At 44.1% G+C, this 24695-nt stretch overlaps 1 protein-coding gene across 1 annotated transcript; it reads left to right on the top strand.

Moving 5' to 3' along the window:
- The first annotated feature begins 2811 nt into the window (after positions 1-2811).
- Positions 2812-24676, top strand: brpf3a (bromodomain and PHD finger containing, 3a). Its single transcript, XM_035796346.2, has 13 exons — positions 2812-3159; positions 9071-10574; positions 10819-10975; positions 11076-11207; positions 11393-11521; positions 11611-11923; positions 12038-12325; positions 14994-15545; positions 17346-17415; positions 17512-17588; positions 20015-20112; positions 22983-23137; positions 23360-24676. Exons 2-13 carry the CDS (start codon positions 9085-9087, stop codon positions 23553-23555), a joined length of 3657 nt encoding a protein of 1218 aa, XP_035652239.1. The 5' UTR covers positions 2812-3159; positions 9071-9084; the 3' UTR covers positions 23556-24676.
- The last annotated feature ends 19 nt before the right edge of the window (positions 24677-24695 follow it).

The following is a 24695-nucleotide window of genomic DNA, read 5'->3' as shown; positions in this document are numbered from 1 at the left end:
GAGATCCTAGATGGGAAAGGACCCTGGGCACAGCCAGGAGATTATCACCGCCCTAAAGAAGAGCTGGAGGCAGCGACGGCGGAGAGGCGCTGGTATGAGGAGGTAGCACGGCGGCGTGGATGGAAGCCCGAGAGTCAACCCCAAACATTTCTTGGGGGGCACACAGGAAGTGTGGCGAAGCCAGGTAGGAGACCTGCGCCAACTTCCTGTGCTTACCGGAGGGCGAGAGACCGGGCAGGCACCGTGTTATGCTGTGGAGCGCACGGTGTCCCCAGTGCGGGTGCATAGCCCAGTGCGGTACATACCAGCTCCTCGGATCGGCCGGGCTAGAGTGGGCATGAAGCCGGCTCTACGCATCTGGTCTCCAGTGCTTCTCCTTGGGCCGCCGTACATGGCACCAGCCTTGCGCATGGTGTCCCCAGTTCACCTGCACAGCCCAGTGCGGGCTATTCCACCTTGCCGCACTGGCAGGGCGACCGGGAGCATTCAACCAGGTAAGGTTGGGCAGGCTCGGTGCTCAAGAGCTCCAGTGCGGCTGCACGGTCCGGTCTATCCAGTACCACCTCCACGCATCAGCCCTCCGGTGGCAGCTCCCCGCACTCGCCCTGAGGTGCATGTCCTCGGCCCAGTACCACCAGTGCCGGCACCACGCACCAGGCCTACAGTGCGCCTCGTCTGTCCGGATCCGCCAGAGTCTCCCGGTGAGCCAGGATCCGCCAGAGTCTCCCGGTGAGCCAGGATCCGCCAGAGTCTCCCGGTGAGCCAGGATCCGCCAGAGTCTCCCGGTGAGCCAGGATCCGCCAGAGTCTCCCGGTGAGCCAGGATCCGCCAGAGTCTCCCGGTGAGCCAGGATCCGCCAGAGTCTCCCGGTGAGCCAGGATCCGCCAGAGTCTCCCGGTGAGCCAGGATCCGCCAGAGTCTCCCGGTGAGCCAGGATCCGCCAGAGTCTCCCGGTGAGCCAGGATCCGCCAGAGTCTCCCGGTGAGCCAGGATCCGCCAGAGTCTCCCGGTGAGCCAGGATCCGCCATCCGCCAGAGTCTCCCGGTGAGCCAGGATCCGCCAGAGTCTCCCGGTGAGCCAGGATCCGCCAGAGTCTCCCGGTGAGCCAGGATCCGCCAGAGTCTCCCGGTGAGCCAGGATCCGCCAGAGTCTCCCGGTGAGCCAGGATCCGCCAGAGTCTCCCGGTGAGCCAGGATCCGCCAGAGTCTCCCGGTGAGCCAGGATCCGCCAGAGTCTCCCGGTGAGCCAGGATCCGCCAGAGTCTCCAACCAGCCTGAGCTACCTCTTGGTCCTGAGCTACCTCAGTCCTGAGCTGCCCCTCGGTCCAGGGGGTTCCTAGGCCAAGGTTGGAGGCGAGGGACACCACTCAAAGGACGCTAAGGAGGTGGACTAAGACAATTATGGAGTGGGGTCCACGTCTAGCGCCAGAGCTGCCACAGCGGACAGATTCCGACCCAGACCCTCCCCTATAGGTTTAGGTTGTGCGGTCGGAGTCAGACTCCGCATTTTGCGTTTTGGTCCGCCTCTCCTTCCCAGGAAGAAAGCCGTTACAGATATAATGTCTTCAAAACGTATTCAAACCCCTTGGCCTTTTCCACATTTTGTTAAATTACAGCATTATTCTCAAATGGATTCAATTGTTTTTTTCCCCCTCATAAATCTATACCCTATAATGACAAAGTAAAAACAGGTTTTGAATTTTTAGCAAATGTATTAAAAATAATAATAATAATATTCCATTGACATAACAGTCTGATGGCCTTGAGATAGAAGCTGTTTTTCAGTCTCTCGGTCCCAGCTTAGATTTGTCTGTATAAGGTAGTTGTGGTGGAATTGTTAGATATTACTGGTTAGATATTGTTGCATTGTCAGAACTGGAAGCACAAGCATTTCGCTACACTTGCAATAACATCTGCTAAACATGTTGATTTGATTTAAAGTTAAAGTAAAAGTTGTCAAAAATATAAATATTAAAGTACAGTACAGATACACCAAAAAACAACTGAAGTAGTGCTTTAACGTATTTTTTACTTTTTTTTTACTACAACACTGCTCATAATTATACCTTACTATCTCATAACTAAGACGTGGATGTCGATTAAGGCAACCCCTCGGATCTCTTTGTTTCAGAGAGGTTGGGTTAAATGCGAAAAACACGTTTCAGTTGAATACATTCAGTTGGACAACTGACTAGGTATCCTCCTTCCCTTTCCCTTTAACTAGTAGTCAGATATGTTATTTTGTGGCGGGAATGGGCTTCTATGGTATGGAGAACAAAGAATAAAGAAAAGAAAGAGGCACATGTTTTTTGTTAAATTAATAAACGAAAGATTGTGGGAATGTTTATAGTATAAACAGTGAATGGAGCTGGCTGGTTCAGTTGCATACCGCTATTATTCTTAAGTTTCAAACTCTTGCCTGCAGATATTACCCCCTTCACGAAATCTGTCTATTTTTTTTGTATATGGAATACATTGTGACAAGTTCAGAAACTATGCAGAAATAACCTATAAATAGGCATAGCCTACATTGTGCACCTTGTTCACCTATTTAGTATCTATTAAAAGGAATACAACTTCTAAGCAGCACCGTGTGTGGACTGAACTGAATGTAACAGGTGTCAAATACTGTTGTCCGTCGATAATGAAGACAAGGCGCGCAAAAGAGAGGTCGGGTAGTTTTTCTCAACGCTTTGCGATAATGTGTTGTCCCGTTCCAACTCGATGCAATTGGGGTTTCTGTGTTGGCCAATCATAATCGAACGCGCGTAGTGTACGCGGTAAAATTAGGCTGTGCTAGTTTTTTTTTTTCTCTCCAAAGGGGCGTTTTTTTTCAAGCCATCTTGACTGAATATCTAGCTACATCCCAAGGTAGCTAGCTAGCTACATCAATCTGACACATCTTACGTTATTGTATGTGCCATTCAGAGTAGCCATTTCAAGTCGAAGACGTCTAAATCACAGATATGTAAGCAGGTCGAGTTTGAGCATTTTGTCCGAAGTCACCATGGAGGACTGAAGTGCTGAAGATGACGCTGTCGCCCCTGAAATTACCGGGTAGCAATGGCATAGCTTGTTACTAGCATGTCGGTCGTATTTCAACGTTAGCTAACGTTATCTTTCTCTGGCTCGCGCATGTCATAGGATCACGTTAAACAAGGTAAACACTTCCGACATTTTGGCTGACTTGTTTGTTTTTGCTTCATAAAATATGGCGCTCGTCATGTCGAGCTAAATGTGCCCTGTTAAAACGTTAGCTAGCGTTAGAGTTGTGTTTGAAGGGTCCGTAGCCTGCGTACACATACGAGGACACACATTGCGGCATTCTAGCCGAAATGATACTTGTAGTTATGGACCGTGTTAACCCAGTTATGGTGCCACTGTTTTTTATAGGTTGCTTATCAGTTCACAATAATAGTGACTGCAAATGTTGTATGGATAAAATGGCTGACAGTCGGGTCGGTTTGGTGTTTAGCGCCCTGCAACCCAACTATGTGAGCAAAAAAATAGAAGATACGAGCAGTTGATTGGTTACATATAGAAGTGTGGAATATTCTCGAGCTGTGATTGGATATGTAAACTAGGCTGTTAGATGTGTGGCATAGAAATTGCTGTCATTTTTCTTTTTTTTAACCAGGCAAGTCAGTTAAGAACAAATTCTTATTTACAATGAACATTGGGTTAACAGCCTTGTTCAGGGGCAGAACGACAGATTTTTACCTTGTCAGCTCAGGGATTCGATCAAGCAACCTTTCAGTTACTGGGCCAACCACTAGGCTACCTGCCGCTCCGTAATCATATCTCGGTGACTATAATAGCTACCAAATTGCTTTTCGTGTTTTTCTGATATGAGATGAATCTGTGATAATTTGTTTGATTGCAAATCAGTAGTAAAATCACTTCTGCTTTGTGGCTATTGGTCATTTCCATGTGAAAGGGCCCAGGAGCACGAACATATGAAGTTCATAAGAGCATGTCAAATGAAAGCTAAGGGTCTCTCTTAGACTTTAAGATATATATATATTTATTGTCTTCAGAGTATTCACACCCCTTGACTTTTTCCACACTTTGTTGTGTTGGTCTGAATTTTAAAATGGATTAAATGTAGATGTTTTGTCACTGGCCCACACACAATACCCCATAATGTCAATGTGGAATTATGTTTTTTCGAAATTTTTACAAATTAATAAAAATGAAAAGCTGAAATGTCTTGAGTCAATAAGTATTTGACCCCTTTGTTATGGTAAGCCTAAATAAGTAAAGGAGTAAAAATGTGCTTAAGTCACGTCACAAGTTGCATGGTCACTCTGTGTGAAATAATAGTTGTTATTTTTTATGACTACCTCATCTCTGTACCCAACACATTAAATTATCTGTAAGGTTCCTCAGTCGAGCAGTGAATTTCAAACACCGATTCAACCACAAAGGCCAGGGATGTTTTCCGATACCTTACAAAAAAGGGCACCTATTGGTAGATGGGCAAATAAAAAAAAGCGGGACATCGAATATATGTTTGAGCATGGGGAAGTTATTAATTACACTTTGGATGGTGTATCAAAACACCCAGTCACTACAAAGATACAGGCGTCCTTCCTAACTCTGCTGCCGGAGAGAAAGGATGCCACTCAGGGATTTCACCATAAGGCCAATGGGTGTCTTTAAAACTGAGATGATCAACACATTTGTAGTTACTTCACAATACTAACCTAACTGATGTACAGAATACAAATATTCCAAAACATACACCCTGTTTGCAGCAAGGCACAAAAGAAATACTGCAAAAAAAAGTCAAAGCAATTCACTTTTTGTCCTGAATACAAATTGTCAAGTTCGAGGCAAATCCAATACATCACATTACTGAGTACCACTCTCCATATTTTCAAGCATATTTAAGGACTGCAGAGTTTCAGGAGAAAAAAAGAAACAGAATGGAACTAAGCACAGGCAAAATCCTAGAGAAAAAACCTGGTTCAGTCTGCTATCCACCAGACACTGGGAAATGAAATCCCCTTTCAGCAGGACAGTAATCTAAAACACAAGGCCAAATCTACACTGGAGTTGCTTACCAAGAAGACAGTGAATGTTCCTGAGTACAGGTTTGACTTAAATCTAGGGCAAGACCTGAAAATGGTTGTCTAGCAATGATCAATAAACAATTTGACAGAGCTTGATGAAGTTTGAAAAGAATAATGGGCAAATGTTGTACAATTCCGGTGTGGAAAGCTCTTGGACCCAGAAAGACTCAGCTGTAATCTCTGTCAAAGGTGCTTCCACAAAGTATTGACTCAGGGGTGTGAGTACTTATGTAAATTAGATATTCTTGTATAAAATATAAATGCAACATGTAAAGCATGGGTCCCATGTTTCATGAGCTGAAATAAAAGATCCCAGAATTGTTCAGTATGCACAAAAAGCTTATTTCTCTCCAATTGTGTGCACTCATTTGTTTGTCCCTGTTTAGTGAGCATCCTTTGCCAAGATAATCCATCCATCTGATGGGTGTGACATATCATGAAGCTGATTAAACAGTATGATCATTACACTGGTGCACCTTGTGCTGGTGACAATATAAGGCCACTCTAAAATGTGCAGTTTTTGTCACATAACACAATTCCACAGGTTTTGAGAGCTTGTGCAATTGGCATGTTGACTGCAGGAATGTCTGCCAAAGCTGTTTTAACTTAATTTAAGTAGGCAAGCCAGTTAAGAACAATTTTTATTTTTACTGACATGGGGATCCCAATCACAGCTGGTTGTGATACAGCTTGGAATCAAACCAGGGTCTGTAGTTATGCCTCTAGCACTGAGATGCAGTGCCTTAGACCACTGCACCACTCAGGAACCCTCTGTTTCCAGAGCATTGCATGTCCATTTCTCTTCCATAAGCCACCTCCTATGTCGTTTTAGAGAATTTGGCAGTACGTCCAACCGGCCTCACAACTGCAGACCATGTCTAACCACGTCACCCCAGGACCTCGACATCCCCTTTCGCGGGGAAAAACTCATTCTGATTCGCTGGGCCTGGCTCCCCAGTGGGTGGGGCCTGGCTCCCCAGTGGGTGGGGCCTGGCTCCCCAGTGGGTGGGCCTGGCTCCCCAGTGGGTGGGGCCTGGCTCCCCAGTGGGTGGGGCCTGGCTCCCCAGTGGGTGGGCCTATGCCCTCCCGGACCCTTCCATGGCAACACCCCTGCCCAGACATGTGAAATCTATATATTAGGGCCTAATGAATTCATTTCACTTGACTGATTTCCTTATATGACCTGTAACTCAGTAAAATCGTTGATATTGTTGCATATATATTTTTGTTCAGTATATTTCATTTTCATTACATTAGCAAACATTTCTAGAAACGTTTTCATCTTGTCATTATGGGTTATTATGTGTAGATGGGTGAGAATTATTATTATTTTTTAAATCCATTTTGAATTCAGGCTGTAATGCAACAAATGTGGAATAAGTCAAGGGGTATGAAGACACTACACATTGTTCAACCATTTTCAATCCCTAAAATTATAATGGAATAATTAAAGCCTTTGATTTCTCAGAAAACATCTACCAGAAAAAGTCTTAAAAGGTATTAGAAATTAAACACAGTAAAGAGTGGCGCAGCATTCTAAGGCACTGCATCTCAGTGCTTGAGGTGTTACTACAGGCCCTGGTTCGATCCCGGGCTGTATCACAACTGGCCGTGATAGTGAGTCCCATAGGGCAGTGCACAATTGGCCCAGTGTTGTCCAGGTTAGGGGAGGGGTAGGCTGCCATTTGTAAAATAAGAATTTGTTCTTAACTGACTTGCGTAGTTAAATAAAAATACCCTTGCCAACCAATGCCAACAGTTAGATTAGTATATGTTTTTTTATTCTGTAAGTTTAAGAAACATTGCCTTGTGTCTTGAATATCCTTTACCAAAAACCCACATATCTTTAAGATCATTTCAAATTTCTCTCCCTCATGATTAGGGAGGATAAAGAAAATTAACAGAAGTAACAAGTAAAAGTAGACTTATCAATTAGTCAGTTTTTACTAATACATATTTAGTTTATGAATTAGTAAGTGATTTAAACTCAATTCTGACACTAAATCAGTAACAGAATTTCCCCAAACACTGTTAACGGAATTTCTGCAATTGATTTGGCTACAATGGGAATATCATAATAGTCACACCACATTTGGGTGACCTGTTACTGTCCTTCCTTCCACTGGAATATGTTCAGCAGAACTGTTTTCTTTCTCTTTCTGTCGTCTGGTGGTCAAAGCAAGAGTGTGAAAAGTCTGGACAACCACTCACTCACATACATTTTTCTTACTGGTTCTTACCCCATGAGCCCCTCTTTCCATTTACTGTAACCAGCCCTTTCAACCACTGAGCACCGACGTCCACGGACGTTGAAAAGTAGTTGAAATTTGGTCAATCCACCCTGAACTTGATTTCAACATTTGTTTTCAACATCCAACATCAGACGTCTGGACCGGCCTTGATTTGGCCCGAACATAGATGTCCGTGATTGGTTCAGATTTGTTTTGGACCAAATCTGAACCAATCATAGATGTCTAGTTTTCACAAGTTTGGACAGTAGAGTATAGTAGAGCACAGTACAGTTAAGAAATTAGTATAGTACATTACAGTACAGTAGAACACAGTAGAGTAAGGAAAAGTATAGTACAGTCCTATAGAGTGGAGTAGAATTCTGTACTGTACACAGTAGAGCACACAAGCATGGGTAGGTTACACTATAATTATTTGTATTGAACTATACTTTACTGTACTCTGCTATATGGTATTGAACTGTACTCTACTTGACAATACTCCATTGTGCTGTACTTTGATCTCCAAGCATGTGAAACGTAGAGGTCTATGATTGGTTCAGATTTCGTCCGGACCAACCAAATTTGGTGTTGTTTGGCCACGGAGCTCATTAAAATAATAGCCAATGTGTAGAATAATGGCCAAATATGCAAAGGAGGATATTAAATATTTCTACGTTTGTTTACCTATTTAGGATCCATCACCATGAACTATACATAATTATGTATTTCTGTATAGTACAGATCAGGGACCCAGAAATTCTGTTTGTGCAATTCTGTTACCGGGTGTAAATCCACCTCACTTACTGTAGTTTAATTACCAAAGATATGTTTTCAAACTCAGGGTGTCATGTCATAGCAGACATCATTGAATCTTAACTCGGAGCAGATATTTAAGAGTTTTTTTGAAAATGTCACGTAAAAAGCAAGGGAGATTTTACAGAAATTCTGTTACGAAACTTTGCATCTGCACAGTTCTTCCATTAAATGTTTTTGTAAAAATGTCAGTGTAAAAGTTGCAGAGTTGTATGGTTTGTTATACTTTGAAATTAATGTTTTTTTTGTTTGGCATACATTTGAAATGTTTACCATGTTGTGCTGCTGTCATGTTGTGTTGCTACCATGTTGTTGTCATGTTGTTGCTACCATGCTGTGTTGTCATGTGTTGCTGCCTTGCTATGTTGTTGTCTTAGGTCTCTTTATGTAGTGTAGTGTTGTGTTGTGTTTCTTGTCGTGATGTGTGTTTTGTCCTATATTTTTATTTAATTATTTATTTTGAATCCCCGTCCCCCGCAGGAGGCCTTTTGATAGGCCGTCATTGTAAATAAGAATTTGTTCTTAACTGACTTGCCTAGTTAAATAAAGGTTAAATAAAAATTAAAAAAAAAAAAATCTGAGTCTCAGTACAATTACCGTTGAATTGCCCTATTTTGACCAGAAAATGTAATGTGCATGTTCCTGTCAATCTCTCTTGCACAAACCTGCAGCAGGCTGGCACTGGTGAGTGCATTAGCTACTGTATGTTGATAAGTTGGTGTTTGACTGTTTCAAATCTACTCTGGTGGGTTGTCTTCCTTATCTCACATACATCTGTGTATATAGTCTCTCTATCCTAATGTGCTATGTAATCATAATTCATGACATTTCAAATGAAGGATACCTTCTAATTAGTTCCTCGATTGACTTAGTGTGCAATTCAGAATTGAACAACCGATTTGTTTTCTCTTTTTTTTGTTGCATAACTCCACCCGCACCCTCTCCATTCTAGGAAACTAGACCCCCATGAGGAGGCTGCGGAGGCGGGGATGCAGTGCTGGAGAAGTTGGGCTTGAGATGGGCCGGGGCCGGGGAAGGGGAAGGGGCAGGGTCTCCAGTGTTCGGCCGCGGCCGCCTTCCCCCTACAGACTGCAACTATCTCCATCTAGAGAGACTTTGACCTATGCTCAGGCCCAGAAGATGGTGGAGGTGGACCTGGATGGAAGGCTTCACAGGATCAACATCACAGACCCTCTGCCAGTCATCACAGAGGACGAGATGATGGCTCAGGACATTGTTGAGTGCAACAGTAACAAAGAAAACAGTGAACAAACCCAGAGCAGAGCCAGACCAGGGCGCAAACCTCCCAACCCAAAGGGCCGCAGGAGGGAGAGCAAAACCTCATCTCACCTGAGCCGACGTTCTGGCGGTCAGCAACACACGCAAAGCCAAACCGATCCTTCCCAGCACCCTTCCCACCAAAGCCCTCTCCCTGAGCCCACCTTCCGCGTGCTGGACTCCCTGTGTCCTTCAGCCGCACCTCCCCTCCCTGCGGCCTACTACCGGTTCATAGAGAAGTCAGGAGAGGAGCAGGACTGTGAGGCAGAGTACGACATGGACGAGGAGGACCTGGCCTGGCTGGAGATGGTCAACCAAAAGAGGGTGTCTGATGGCCACGCCTCCGTCTCCCCGGATACCTTTGAGCTGCTGATCGACCGTCTGGAGAGGGAGTCCATCCTGGAGTCACGGAGCCAGGCCCTGTCCCAGAGTGCCATAGACGAGGATGCCTTCTGCTGCGTCTGCCTGGACGACGAGTGTCTCAACAGCAACGTCATCCTGTTCTGTGACATCTGCAACCTGGCTGTCCACCAGGAGTGTTACGGTGTGCCCTACATTCCTGAGGGCCAGTGGCTGTGCCGCTGCTGTCTGCAGTCCCCCTCGCGCCCCGTGGACTGTGTGCTCTGCCCCAACCGGGGAGGTGCCTTCAAACAGACTAGTGATGGACGCTGGGCCCACGTAGTCTGTGCCATATGGATCCCAGAGGTGTGCTTTGCCAACACGGTGTTCCTGGAGCCCGTGGAGGGGGTGAACAACATCCCCCCAGCCCGTTGGAAGCTCACCTGCCACCTGTGCAAGCAGAAAGGCTGGGGCGCGTCCATCCAGTGCCACAAGGCCAACTGTTACCGGGCCTTCCATGTCACCTGTGCCCAGAAGGCTGGCCTCTTCATGAAGATCGACCCGGTCCGAGAGACCGGGGTCAACGGAACCACCTTCTCTGTAAAGAAAACTGCCTTCTGTGAGAATCACTCCCCGGTCGGGTTAAGGCGAGATGGGTCTGGTGATGTGGAGGGGAGGCTGGTGGGAGGAAGGGGGAACAGAGGTCAAAGGTCATACACTCAGAGCCCCTTGGCCCTACCCAGTAAAAAGACTCCCAAGGGCCAGAAGAAGAAGAAAGGTCAGACGACCCGTCGCTCCGCTGTGCCTGTGCTGCTGGTGCCTCAGATCCCCTCTCACAGGTCAGCCCTCCCACACCACCTTCTACCGACACAACACTCCCAGTAGAATTCTTCTCTTTTGTCTTCTTACTACCGGTATATTTGCTTTGAGTGATCTTCAGTTTAGAGAGCACATTTTTATAGCCTAATAATAATGTATGTTTAATGGAACAGTACAACTGCCTTGTACTAACTATTAATACACTATCTATACAGTGGAAAGATGCCAAAATATGAATAACAGTTATTGCAATGTCATGAACAGGCTGAACAAGATTTGCACTGGGGTTGCTGTCCAGAGGAAGAACCAGTTCATGCAGAGGCTTCACAACTACTGGCTGCTGAAACGTCAATCCCGAAATGGCATGCCTCTCATCCGGCGCCTGCACTCGCATCTGCAGGCTCACAAGACTGCTGAGCAGGTCAGGAAAATACGGGGGGGGGGGGACGACGACGACTTAAAGTCAATTATAGATCTTGTGTTGATAGTGAAATGTAAAATGTGTGTTTGCATGTGTTCAGAGGGAGCCTGATGAGAAGCTTAGTGCGGCAAGGGAGGAGCTACGGTACTGGCAGAAGTTGCGGCAGGACCTGGAGAGAGCCCGGCTCCTGGTGGAACTCATTCGCAAGAGAGAGCGACTAAAGAGAGAGCAGGTACTTTTGTCAGTCGGGGGAGGCCATGATTTTACATACTGTATAATCATGAGTTACAATTTGCATATGACGTATGAAAATAATGCATTTTTACAGTCACTGTATCTGTCTAATTGCTTTCCTTAAATGACTCTGCACCCTTTCATATGACCTCTTTCTCTCCCCCTCTTTCATTCTCCCTCCAGATGAAACTTCAACAGGCTGCTCTGGAGCTGAAGTTGACCCCTGCGTTAATACTGCTGCGCTCCACCCTCGACCAGCTTCAGGAGAAGGACACGGCGCAGATCTTCTCTCAGCCTGTGAATCTAGCGGAGGTTAGTAGAGTTAGATAAGATTAGAGCAATGCTTTTCTCACCTGCTTCTTTCTTGAAAAGTTTGTTCACTTGTATGTTTTGAATTGAAGGTCCCGGACTATCTGGAGTTCATCTCCAACCCCATGGACTTGTCCAGCATGCGTGCCAAACTGGAGGCCCATGCTTACTGCTCCATTGCAGACCTGGAGGGCGACTTCAACCTCATGGTGTCCAACTGCCTGAGGTACAACTCAAAGGAGACCGCGTTCCACCGAGCCGCCCTGCATCTGCGGGAGGTGGGAGGGGCCGTCCTCCGCCACGCCCACAGACAGGCCCAGAGCATCGGGTTGGACCCCAGCACGGGCATGCACCTCCCAGACTTCCCCAACATGCACGGCTTCTACCAATGCACCTGGGAGGACGGTGAGCACAGCTCACAGGTTGGGTTGGCTGTGGAATGGCGTTCAGATAATAAAGCTTCACAATCATAACTCATGTCTCTCTTCTCTTTCTCCTCTTTTTGTGTTCTCTCTACAGTGGACTCTCTCCTGGACCCAGACAACAGGCTCCACCTGTCCACAGAGGAGCAGCTGAAGGCCCTGCTGGAGAAGCTAGACATGGTGACGTCCATGCACTCCAGTGGAGGGAGAACCAAACGCATCCGGCTGTTGCGCAGAGAGATCAACACGATCGGACACAAGCAGCAGCGCTCACAGTCTCTCAACGGGAAAGAAGAAGAAGTTGAGGAAGAGGGGGAAGAAGAAAAGGGAGAGAAGTCCAATGTGGAGAACGGTCCTTTAACATCAGCCTTTACCCCGGGGACAGGTAAGAGAAGAGATTTACTTTTATTGTTGCTTTCCAACCCTACTAATCTTTCTAGAATTGATGTGTTAGTCAAATTATTGATTTGTTGTTGTGCAATTCTGATTTTATTACCCTAAAGCAGGTATTCCCAAACTGGGTGAGGTACGCGCAATGCCGTCGAGTGTACGCCAAATAAAAATGTGATTCACATTTATTTATAAAAAATAATAAAATGTCTTCACATTTTCAACAGTACATTTATATTTTCCAACGGGGCTATACATTTGGGTGAGGTTTTTTTCTCACCTGAGTAGCCTTGTTTCATTGGCAAAATGTTTATTAAACCATCAAGTGTTCAGCGAAATAACAACACAATGTCAAATACAGGTAGCCTAGTCAAATAATCAACATCCAATCACATTAACTGTTACTCTCTCGTGGGAAACCTTCACTCTTGCGCAGAAATGTATAAACATAACATGACAATTTTGAGCGAGAATAAAGATGACTTTTGAGTAGTAAGACATGTATGAAAGCAACAGATACCATTAATTAGAAGGGGCTAGAAGCGTCTTATATGGTGAGCTACTGAGTGGCTCGGACAGGCAAGACCCATACTATTGTGGAGGACTTCATTCTTCCTGCTGCCGCCGATATGGCTGGGACATTGCTGGGGGAAAAGCCCCCAAAAACTATACAGAGACAATGCCTTCATCAAGCAACACTGTTTCACAACACATCATTGACATGGCAGGTGATGTTTTGAAACAATTACTGCTTCGCATACAAGCCAGTGAATTATATGCGTTACAGCTGGATGAGTTAACAAACGTGGAGGGCCTGGCAAAGCTCCTGGTATATGTCCGTTACGTTTATGGGGTGTCAATTAAGGAACACATCAACATGAGAGGATATTTTTAAAGTACTGGACAGCTTAGTGACCTGAAATGGACTTTGGTGGTCAGGATGTGCTGGTATCTATACTGGTATCTAAAGCCATGACAGGGGGACATAGTGGAGTGGCAACGCGCGTGCAAGCAGTTTCTCCCGATGCCACTTGGGTACACTGCAGCATCCACCGAGAGGCTCTTGCTGCCAAGGGAATACCTGAACGCTTGGAAGACGTTTTGGACACTACAGTTAGGACACTAAAGCAAGGCCCCTGAACTCTCATGTATTTTCTGCATTATGTAATGATATGGGCAGCGACCATGTAACGCTTTTACAACATACAGAATGTGCTGGTCATCAAGGGGCAAAGTATTGACATGTTTTTTTTTTATTTAGAGATGAGCTTAAAGTTTTCATTACTGATTAAGAAGTTGGAGCTCTTTTCTATCTGCATTAACAAGGACAACACACAGGTCTTTTCATCATTGTATGATTTTTTTTGTGTGCAAATTAACTCAAGCTTACGGACCGTGTCAAATGTGATATAGAGAAGCACCTGAGTGAGCTGGGTGCGCAATTACGCAGGTACTTTCCTGAAATGGATGACACAAACAACTGGATTCGTTATCCCTTTCATGCCCTGCCTTCAGTCCACTTACTGATATCTGAACAAGAGAGCTTCGTCGAAATTACAACAAGCGGTTCTCTGAAAATTTAATCAGAAGCCACTGCCAGATTTCTGGATTGGGCTGCGCTCAGAGTTTCTTGCCTTGGCAAATCGCGCTGTTAAGACACTGGTGCCCTTTGCAACCACGTACCTATGTGAGAGTGGATTCTCGGCTCTCACTAGCATGAAAACTAAATACAGGCACAGAATGTGTGTGGAAAATGATTTATGACAGACTCTCCAATACAACCCAACATTGCAGTTATATGCATCCTTTCAAGCACACCCTTCTCATTACCCTGTGGTGAGTTATTCAACATTTTTGATGAACAAATAAGGTTTTATATGTAAAATGGCTAAATAAAGAGATTTTGTTGTAATGTTTGAGTCACTCAAATATCACATGAATAAACATTAGACATGGCAAAATGTATAGAATTGCAAGAAAATGTCTGAGTGAAAAGTTTGGGAACCCCTGCCCTAAAGCATGAAATACACAGAGAATCTCACTGCCGATAGACTGCCGACAGGTACTTATCACAGTGGGAGGTCGGTCCTTCTCTTGCTAGAACAAAAGCGGTACCTGCTGTGTGCCGATCCGGCAGCGACGAACCTACCGATTCTACTTGTAGAATGGCAATGCTCGTCAGTGGCTAACCACTTGACTTTGAGCCAATCAGAGAGCACAAACTCCCACGTGGGGGAGCCAAAAATATATACATCTAACGTTAGCTAGCTAACTAAACTTTTGTCTATGGGCTGGCACTGACAGCATGGGATTATGGTGAATTCAATTGTTTCTTCGTCATCTGGCTAGGTGGCCATCTGGCTAGTAACAACAAGGGCTTTCTACAAAATAGCAACATCAGTGCAGATAGCTTGGAATCTAGACCATAAGCAATAAACATGGATATGCATTGCCAAACAACGCTACTGCCACCTTCTGGTTTGGAGTATTTTAACAAGGCTGAGTGGCTGACGACTTCAAGATCTTTGCTGTGTGAATACAAAAGAGATTATTTGCCCACACTGTTCAGAAGTGCTAAGTAATGTCGGTAGTCAAACATTTGACAATCCTACCGGTGTGTCTGAGCTTTAACAAGGTGATAAATGCATGTTTCCTTCTTGTAGATGACTCTCCACCAACACTAGAGCCTTCATGCCCAGTGTCGTCCCCCCTGCCAGGCGATGCCCCGCCTGAACCACCCTTACTGGGCCTAGTGACCACAGGGCGAAGGTCACCAGGGCGCTCCTACAAGCGCCAGAGATCCTCCCGTAGTGGGGGCAACGGGCGGAGTGATGATGATGCTGAAGTTGGGGAGACACCGACACCGTGCAAACAGGAGGAGGCTTCTCAAGTGGTCTCTCCTTTGGAAACTCCCAGTCCTCCCATTAACGCCTGTCCTTTGGTTGGAGTTGGCCGTCGTACATCGGTTCTGTTCAAAAAAGCTAAAAATGGAGCAAGACTCGCAAAGAACAAGGCGGCACAGTTACAGAACAGACGGACCACTGAGGGTAAAACCAATGGCTTGGACCGTACCCCCACCATTCCAAAACCTCCCAGTGTGACCGCCCTCTCCAACCCTGCCCCTCCGCCCTCACCGTCATCCCACCACCTGAGGTCCAGAGGGTCCAACTCTGACAGCGAGGCAGACAAGCCCCTCCATCTCGTCAAAGAGGATGGTAGATACAAAACATTTAATTTACATTTGCTCTGTCATTTCATTCGTGCTCTCTTTCGTAACGTCTGACATCCCCAAAGATTGGAAAGCTGCCGCGGGCATCCCCCTCTTCATAGGGGGAGACACTCTAGACCCAAACTGTTATAGACCTATATCCATCCTGCCCTGCCTTTCTAAAATCTTCGAAAGCCAAGTTAACAAACAGACCATCGACCATTTCGAATCCCACCGTACCTTCTCCACTATACAATCTGGTTTCCGAGCTGGTTATGGGGGGACCTCAGCCATGCTCAAGGTCCTAAGCGATATCATAACCACCATCGATAAAATACTGTGCAGCCGTCTTCATCGACCTGGCAAAGGCTTTTGACTCTGTCAATCACCGTATTCTTATTGGCAGACTCAATAGCCTTGGCTTCTCAAATGACTGCCACGCCTGGTTCACCAACTACTTCTCAGATAGAGTTCAGTGTGTCAAATCGGAGGGCCTGTTGTCCGGACCTCTGGCAGTCTCTATGGGGGTGCCACAGGGTTTAATTCTCGGGCCGACTCTTTTATCTGTATAGATCAATGCTGCTGGTGATTCTCTGATCTACCTCTGCGCAGACGACGCCATTCTGTATACATCTGGCCCTTTGGACACTGTGTTAACAAACCTCCAAACCAGCTTCAATTCCATACAACACTCCTTCCGTGGCCTTCAACTGCTTTTAAATGCTAGTAAAACCAAGTGCATGCTCTTCAACCGATTGCTGCCCGCACCCTCCCGCCCGACTAGCATCACTACTCTGGACGGTATCTGACTTAGAATATGTGGACAACTACAAATACTTAGGTGTCTGGTTAGACTGTAAACTCTCCTTCCAGACTCACATTAAGCATCTCCAATCCAAAATAAAATCTAGAATCTGCCTCCTTTTTCGCAACAATGCATCCTTCACTCATGCTGCAAAACTGACTATCCTACCGATCCTTTACTTCGGCGATGTCATTTACAAAATAGCCTCCAACACTCAACAACAAATTTAATTCAGTCTAACACAGTGCCATCTGTTTTGTCACCAAAGCCCCATATACTACGCACCACTGTGACCTGTATGCTCTCGTTGGCTGGCCCTCACTTCATATTCATCGCCAAACCCACTGGCTACAGGTCATCTATAAGTTTTGCTAGGTGAAGCCCCGCCTTATCTCAGCTCACAGGTTACCATAGCAACACCCACCCGTAGCACACGCTCCAGCAGGTATATTTCACTGATCATCCCCAAAGCCAACACCTCATTTGGCCGCCTTTCCTTCCAGTTCTCTGCTGCCATTGACTGGAATGAATTGCAAAAATCACTGAAGCTGGAGTCTTATATCTCCCTCTCTAACTTTAAGCATCAGCTGTCAGAGCAGCTTACCGATCACTGTACTGTACACAGCCAATCTGTACTGCTAAATTGTAATTATTTTGCCTCTATGGCCTATTTATTGCCTTACCTCTCCTACTCTTCTACATTTGCACACACTGATTTTTCTATTGTGTTATTGACTGCACGTTTGTTTATGTGTAACTCTGTTGTTGTTTTGTCGCACTGCTTTGCTTTATCTTGGCCAGGTCGCACTTGTAAATGAGAACTTCTCAACTGGCCTACCTGGTTAAATAAAAAAGAAAAGCTGTATGTGGTTGTATTAACAAGTTATTACTAATTATAAAGGAAAACATGTCTTCACCCTTTATTTGTGAGGGTTGAATATGGGAAGAGAGGGTAGATAATAATGACGACGACATCAATTAACAGAATTTGTATTCTACTAGGCTTGACAAATGGGCTAGGAAAGCACAAAGAGGACTCCTCAGACCCACCATCCAATGACCAAAAACACAGGTGAGAATCTCTCTGAACACCTGATGCTCTGATTTGCAAGGTGGAATATATTCAGAAATAACATGCATCTTCCCTTTGTTCTGTCTATGGATGTAGTGCCCCCCTGCTACCCAAACGCAGTCGTGGTAAACCAGCTCTGGCTAAAGTCCCAGAGGGGCAGAATGGAGGCTCAGGTGAGTGTGTCCATGCACCACATAGCCATTATGTCTGACCCTAAGGTATGATTTCGCGAATATGGATGTATACAGTCGGGTGGAAAATGATTGGCACCCTTGATAAAGATGAGCAAAAAATAAAGAATACAAATACCAAGCTATATTGTATGCTACATTTTTTGGGGGGAAATTATATTATTTTATACTAATACAATTGCTCAGAGAAAAAGTAATACTTTTTTTTCTCTCAAATATAGGGGTCAACATGATTGCCACCTCTCTAAAGAGTGTTATAAATCAAATCTGCATTAACATTCTACTTTTTAAATGTAATCTCAGTTTAAGGAACCGAACCATATTGTGGTCTTCCATGGCTTCTTGTTTCACTGGGGTATAAAAATGAGGTCACACCCATGTAAAATCCCTTTGTCAACCATCACCATGGGAACTTACAAATGAAAAGAGAAAAATGTTGGTTGTCCTTCAGGCAAAACATTCTTTTGCTATTAAAACAATAATACACTTATTAAAGGTCAACTTCCCATGAAAACCAACTTCTCCTTTTGAAAATGGCCTATGTTGCATCTATATGAGTCAGAAACATTTATTCTAGTTTCAAAATTGACTACAAAGTTTAAATAGGATGATTTTGGTCATCATGTCGGTCTCGTCTGCATCATGATTTACTTGAGGGTTTGAGTAAAAATGATGTCAACAATTCATGCCCCTTTTGCCTATAAAGACATAGGGGGCACCGTGTTTTCTGGGAAAGACTGGGCAAGTTCGCCTTGCATGGCCCAGTGCCCGGAGCGGGTGCAGACCTCATCTTAGGAGCACCAATGGAATGGTCGAAAATGAGCAGACCCGGCGCACCAGGCCATGCAAAACAAATTCCACAAACAACACGAGTATCTTTTGCAGTAGCTTGACGTGCAATGCTCATGTCCTACCCATGCCCGCAACGTTTATGCCCTACCATACCCAGGCCCGATTGTTTCTGCCAAATGTACGACCCAAATCAGAAATAACTTCCTCCTTTAGTAAATCCATGACTTGCTCCTCTGTCTGTCACTCGCTCCCTAGGTGCAAAGCGCTCTGCGTCGCCATAGCAACGTCTTCGCTTGGGCTGCTCTGCTCAATGAAGAGCGATGAGGGAGTAGTTAGCTGTAGCTACTTATCGTCATTCTAAACTCTGACAAAACTCAAGGAACTTCTCTCCTGTCTTATATTTGACGAGGTGGAAGCACTTCCGACACCACGTTATGATCTTAGTCAGAGCGCGAGCAAATGGCTCTGCTTCAAAAAGCTAGTGATCAATTTAGTGATGCCTTGCCCGTACCCTAGTTATCGATGGAGAACAAAAACCCAGGCCCCAACCCGGTGCATAATGTCGGGGTCTGTCAGGCTCGGGTTGGATAGCAGAGCACTATAATGCACATATTGATCAAGAAATGGCTACTCTAGTGAAAATGGGCTTCCGTAGAAGTTGTTCAACAATCAGATGTCCAGGAAAGGTATTACAGCCAATGCTAGCTACAAGTTTTGCTGGCAGTAAGACCGTGCCTGGAGTTGGTTCCACTAGCTAGCTACATTATTTGATTTGACTAGCAAGTAGCAAGGCGTTGTAGAACGAGTGTCTCAAGAAACACATTCCAGACACTAGTTCTTGCTATCTTGGCATAGCTGTGATTTGACAGAGAAATATCAGCTAGCTAACATGAGATAACATGAAAAAAAGCCTTTGAGAGCAACCAACAAATGTAAACGCCAGGAGTTTGCTGAACGCATTGGCACTTGGAATGAACCGGTGCTATGGTCAGATGACATGAAAATGGAGCTCTTTGGCCACGCACACCAGTGGTGGGGTTGATGTGGGAAGAAAAAACATTATGCTGAAAATAACCTCATACCTACTGGAAAATATGGTGGTATTTGATGTTCTGGGGCTATTTTGCTTCCGGTGGTCCTGGGACCCTGAAGGTCAATGGCATCATGAACTTTATCAAGTACCAGGACATTTTAGCCAAAAACCCTGTTGCCCCTGCCAGGAGGCTAAAACTTAGCCGGAATTGGACCTTCCAGCAAGACAATAACCCCTAGTACACATCCAATTCCACAAAGAAATGTAAGATTTGGTATGGAAGAATAGCCTAAGATGCGTTCTACAATCTCATAAAACATTTTAGAAGAAGGTTCAGTGCCGTTATCATCGCATGGGGAGTTTTGCAGATTATTGAAAACAGTGGTGCCAATTTTGACGCCTATCTTTTGAAAATGTTTTTTTTGTATTAAACAAAATCTCTCTCTGAGCAGTTGTACAATTATTTTATACTAATATTATTTATTTTAGTATTTTTTTTGCTCATCTTTATCAAGGGTGCCAATCATTTTGAATTCATGATATAAAAAAAAAAATCCATGTCATCCCTTGTCTTTGTCCTCAGGGATGAGTATTATTTTGCCCTTTGAAAGTCAGACAGAGCTCACACCACTGGACTTGGTCTGGGCTAAGTGTCGTGGATATCCATCATACCCAGCAATGGTGAGAGAACATGAGTTATGTCATTAATTCATTGCATGTACCTACAGTGCCTTCAGAAAATATTCACAACCCTTCACTCTTTCCATATTTTGTTGTTACAGCCTAATTTTAAAATGAATTACATTTAGATTGTGTCACTGATCTACAAACAACACCCCATAATGTGAAAGTGTGTGAAATTATGTTTTTTTTTTGTTGTTTTTTGTTGTACAAATTAATAAAAAATGAAAAGCTTAAATGTCTTGAGTCAATAAATATTCAACCCCTTTGTTTATGGCAAGCCTAAAAAAAAATATATATATATATATATATATATAACATTTGGTTGCAAATGTATAAAGAAAATACAACTGAAATATCACATTTGCATAAGTATTCACACCCTTTACTCAGTACTAAGTTGAAGCACCTTTGTCAGCGATTAGGTATGCTATTAGTCTTTTTAGGTGTGACGCTACAAGCTTTGCACACCTGTATTTGGGGAGTTTCTCCCATTCTTCTATACAAATCCTCTCAAGCTCTGTCAGGTTGGATGAGGAGTGTCGCTGCACAGCTATTTTCAGGTCTCTCCAGAGATGTTTGATCAGGTTCAAGTCCGGGCTCTGGCTGGGCCACTCAAGGACATTCAGAGACTTGTCCTGAAGCTACTCGTGCTTTTTCTTGGCTGTGTGCTTAGGATTGTTGTCCTACTCACCCTAGTCTGAGGTCCAGAGCGCTCTGGAGCAGGTTTTCATCAAGTATCTCTGTACTTTGCTCTGCTCATCTTTCCCTCAATCCTGACTAGTCTCCCAGTCCCTGTCGCTGGAAAAACATCCCCACAGCATGATGCTGCCACCACCATGCTTCACTGTAGGGATGGTGCTAGGTTTCCTCCAGACTTGGCATTCAGGCCAATCTTGGTTTCATCAGACCAGAGAATGTTGTTTCTCATGGTCGGAGAGTCCTTTAGGTGCCTCCAAGTGGGCTGTCATGTATCTTTTACTGAGGGGTGGCTTCCGTCTGGACACTCTACCATAAAGGCCTGATTGGTGGAGGGCTGCAGAGATGGCTGTCCTTCTGGAAGGTTCTCCCATCTTAACATGAGGAGCTCTGTCAAGGTGATCATCGGGTTCTTGGTCACCTCCCTGACTAAGGCCCATCTCTGGCGATTGCTCAGTTTGGCCGGGCGGCCAGCTCTAGAAAGAGTCTTGGTCATTCCAAATTTCTTCCATTGAAGTATGATGGAGGCCACTCTGTTCTTGGGGACCTTCAATGCTGCTGAAGTGTTTTGTTACCCTTCCCCAGATCTGTGCCTCGAACACAATCCTGTCTCTGAGCTCTACAGATAATTACTTTCGACCTCATGGCTTGGTCTTTGCTCTGACATTCACTGTCTCATAGCAATGGGTCTGAATACTTATGTAAATAAGATATTTCTGTTTTTTTTATTTTTAATACATTTGCACAAATTTTTTAAAACATGTTTTCACTTTGTCGAATATTTAATACATTTTAGAATAAGTCAAAGTGTCTGAATACTTTCCGCATTAACTCTCTCTGTGTGCGATAATGGTGTGTAACATGATTTTTGAATGACTACCCCATCTCTGTACCCCACGCATACAATTATCTGTAAGTTCCCTCAGTCGAGCAGTGAATTTCAAGCACAGATTCAACTACAAAGACCAGGGATGTTTTGTCAAAGCCTTGCGAAGAAGGGCACCTATTGGTAGATGGGTGGATATCCCTTTGAGCATGGTGAAATTATTAATGACACTTTGGATGGTGTATCAATACACTCAGTCACTACAAACATACAGGTGTCCTTCCTAACTCTATTGACGGAGAGGAAGGAAACCACTCAGGGGTTTCACCATGGGGATTTTCAACCAGTTACAGAGTTAAATGGCTGTGATAGAACTGAGGATGGCTCAAAAAGATTGTAGTTACTCCACAATACTAACCTAAATGTGAAAAGAAGGAAGCGTGTACTGAATAAAACATCTTCCAAAACATGCATCCTGTTTGCAATAAGGCACTAAAGTAATACTGCAAAAAAATGTGGCAAATACAACACATCGAGTTCCACTCCCCATATTTTCAAGCATGGTGGTGGCGCCATCAGGTTATGGGTATGCTTGTCATCCGCAAGGACTAGGGAGTTCTTTTAGGATTAAAAAGAAAGTCCCAGAGGTAAACCTGGTCTGCTTCCAACACATTGTGAGACAAATCCACCTTTCAGCAGGTCAATAACCTAATACGCAAGGCCAAACTGGAGTTACTTGCCAAGACAACATTGAATGTTTCTGAGGGGCTTTAGTTACAGTTTACTTAAATCGACTTGAAAATGTATGGCGAGACTTGAAAATAGCTGTCTAGCAATGATCAACAACCAACGTGACAGAGCTCGAAGAATTCTAAAAAGCATAATGAGCAAATATTGTACAATCCAGGCGTGGAAAGCTCTTAGAGACTTACCCAGAAAGACTCACAGCTGTAATTGCTGCCAAAGGTGATTCTAATATGTATTGACTCTGGTGGTTGAATACTTATGTAATAAAAATATATTCGTGTTTTGTCCATTTCATTTTTTTTTAAGTACATTCTTCCACACGAACAAGAATATTTTGTGTAGATCGTTGTCACAACATGGCAATTAAATACATTTCAATCTTACTTTGTCACACAACAAAATTTGAGTGTGAAAATGAGTGTGAACACTTTCTGAAGGCACTGCAATAGACTTGGCTTGATTTTCAAGAGTTTTTGGTTTGGCACACGTAACGGTTGACAAGTTACCATCTTTTAGATGTCGTTGAGTTTGACTTTACCAGTTGTTGTTGTAGCACAGAGAGTAACCGGATACATAAACCGCCAATTGATTTCCCCAGGTTGTTGACCCTGACATGCCTCAGGAAGGGCTTCTTCACAACGGCATCCCCATCCCCGTGCCTCCTGGGGACGTGCTCAAACTAGGGGAGCGGAGGCAGAAGGCGACAGGGGAGAGGCACTACCTCGTGCTGTTCTTCGACACCAAAAGGACCTGGTAAGAAAGTAAAGATGAGTGTTCTGCTGAATGACAAGTCACATAGTTGCTGGATAGTTGATGTGTGTGTCTATTGATTCCCTGCTATTGTATTGTATCCAAAAAAAAAACATTCCTTACCCTAGGACACTTTTTAATGGGTCCAGGAAAATAGAGCTGGTCTAAAGAGGTTTCCTTCCTATTGTATTTGTTGTTCTGTTGAACCTTCTTGCTGCTTTTCAGGCAATGGCTCCCACGGGACAAGTTGCTGCCAATGGGGATGGATGACACAGTGGACAAACTGCGGCTGATGGAGGGCAAGAAGCCCAGCGTCCGCAAGTCTGTACACACGGCATACGACCGTGCCATGATACACCTGAACCACGTTATGAACCACGCCAAGGGGAACCTCAGTTTCAACCCCTCCAATTTCATATGAAGGATTTTTATCAGTGTGCAAATCCAACGTAATCTGTCTGGTTAGGAGGGATCAAACCAATAACAAAGAGCTTGAGTGAGAGAAGAACGACCCTATCTTCATTAATTCACCAGATGGTGGACATGGAATTTGAGTGGTTTGATATACTTAAGTGAGTGATGGTCTGGTTGACTCTCATCTCTTCGGTGAACATTATCATTTTGGAATTTGGGGAAAATGTGAGAGGAGTTCCTAAGACATGATAAAATGTGATTATTCATTGTGATTTTAGTTTTGGACTTTTACACAACCACTCCGTTGCAATGAGTCTAGTGATATTATGGTTGTTTTAGGCCAAGTGAATCAAGAAAATACATAGTATTTGTTTTATCCTCAAAAGGGATTTGCTAGATTCAAAGCATATTCAGATTGTATTTGTCATTGAAATACCATGCTTCTTAAACATATTTTTACACATTGTGAAGGATTTTTTTTTTAATATGAAGTGAAAATTGTGTGCTTGTTGCAGCTATTTGATGGAACATGAGGACTTTTGAATGTCTAGTCAGGACAATGGAAATGATGCTGTTTCTCACCGGTCATGTCAGCGGTCACTGCAACCACTTATTTTTTAACAAGGTCAATAACTTGGCAAAATATTATTTGCAAACCCTCCAATGACTTGAAAAGCACAATCTGTTAGTTAGAAAAGGTTAAGAACATATGAGCTGTGAAGCCATAGGTATATAAAGAAAATGTGATATAACTCTTATGTGCATGTGTAGAAGCATATGCACATCATGTTGTATATATGTAAATGTCTGTGTTTATAATACACAAAGTAATTTAAGGAATGCAAAAATCAAATTAGATTTTAATTTACATCGTGTGACAATTTGAAAGTGTTATTTAAAAAATAAATACGGAAAAAGATTAAGCTCTGTAGCTATTTGTATCAGTGACAATACTTATTGAGATATCAGAGAATGTGGTCAGTTGGCACAAAACCCTGTAATTGTGTCAGCATAAAAGTGCACCGGTGGCAGAGGACTTCTGGATCTTGTCATTTGAATTGTACCACAAGATCTACAATCTGTCTGAAACAATATTTTATCACAATAAATAAATTGTTTTAAAAGGTTGTTTGTTCTCAGTCTCGTA

This window comes from Oncorhynchus keta, chromosome 21, assembly GCF_023373465.1.
Source record: "Oncorhynchus keta strain PuntledgeMale-10-30-2019 chromosome 21, Oket_V2, whole genome shotgun sequence".
In the NCBI taxonomy this organism is placed as follows: Eukaryota; Metazoa; Chordata; class Actinopteri; order Salmoniformes; family Salmonidae; genus Oncorhynchus; species Oncorhynchus keta.
This window is presented reverse-complemented; position numbering and strand designations above follow the sequence as displayed.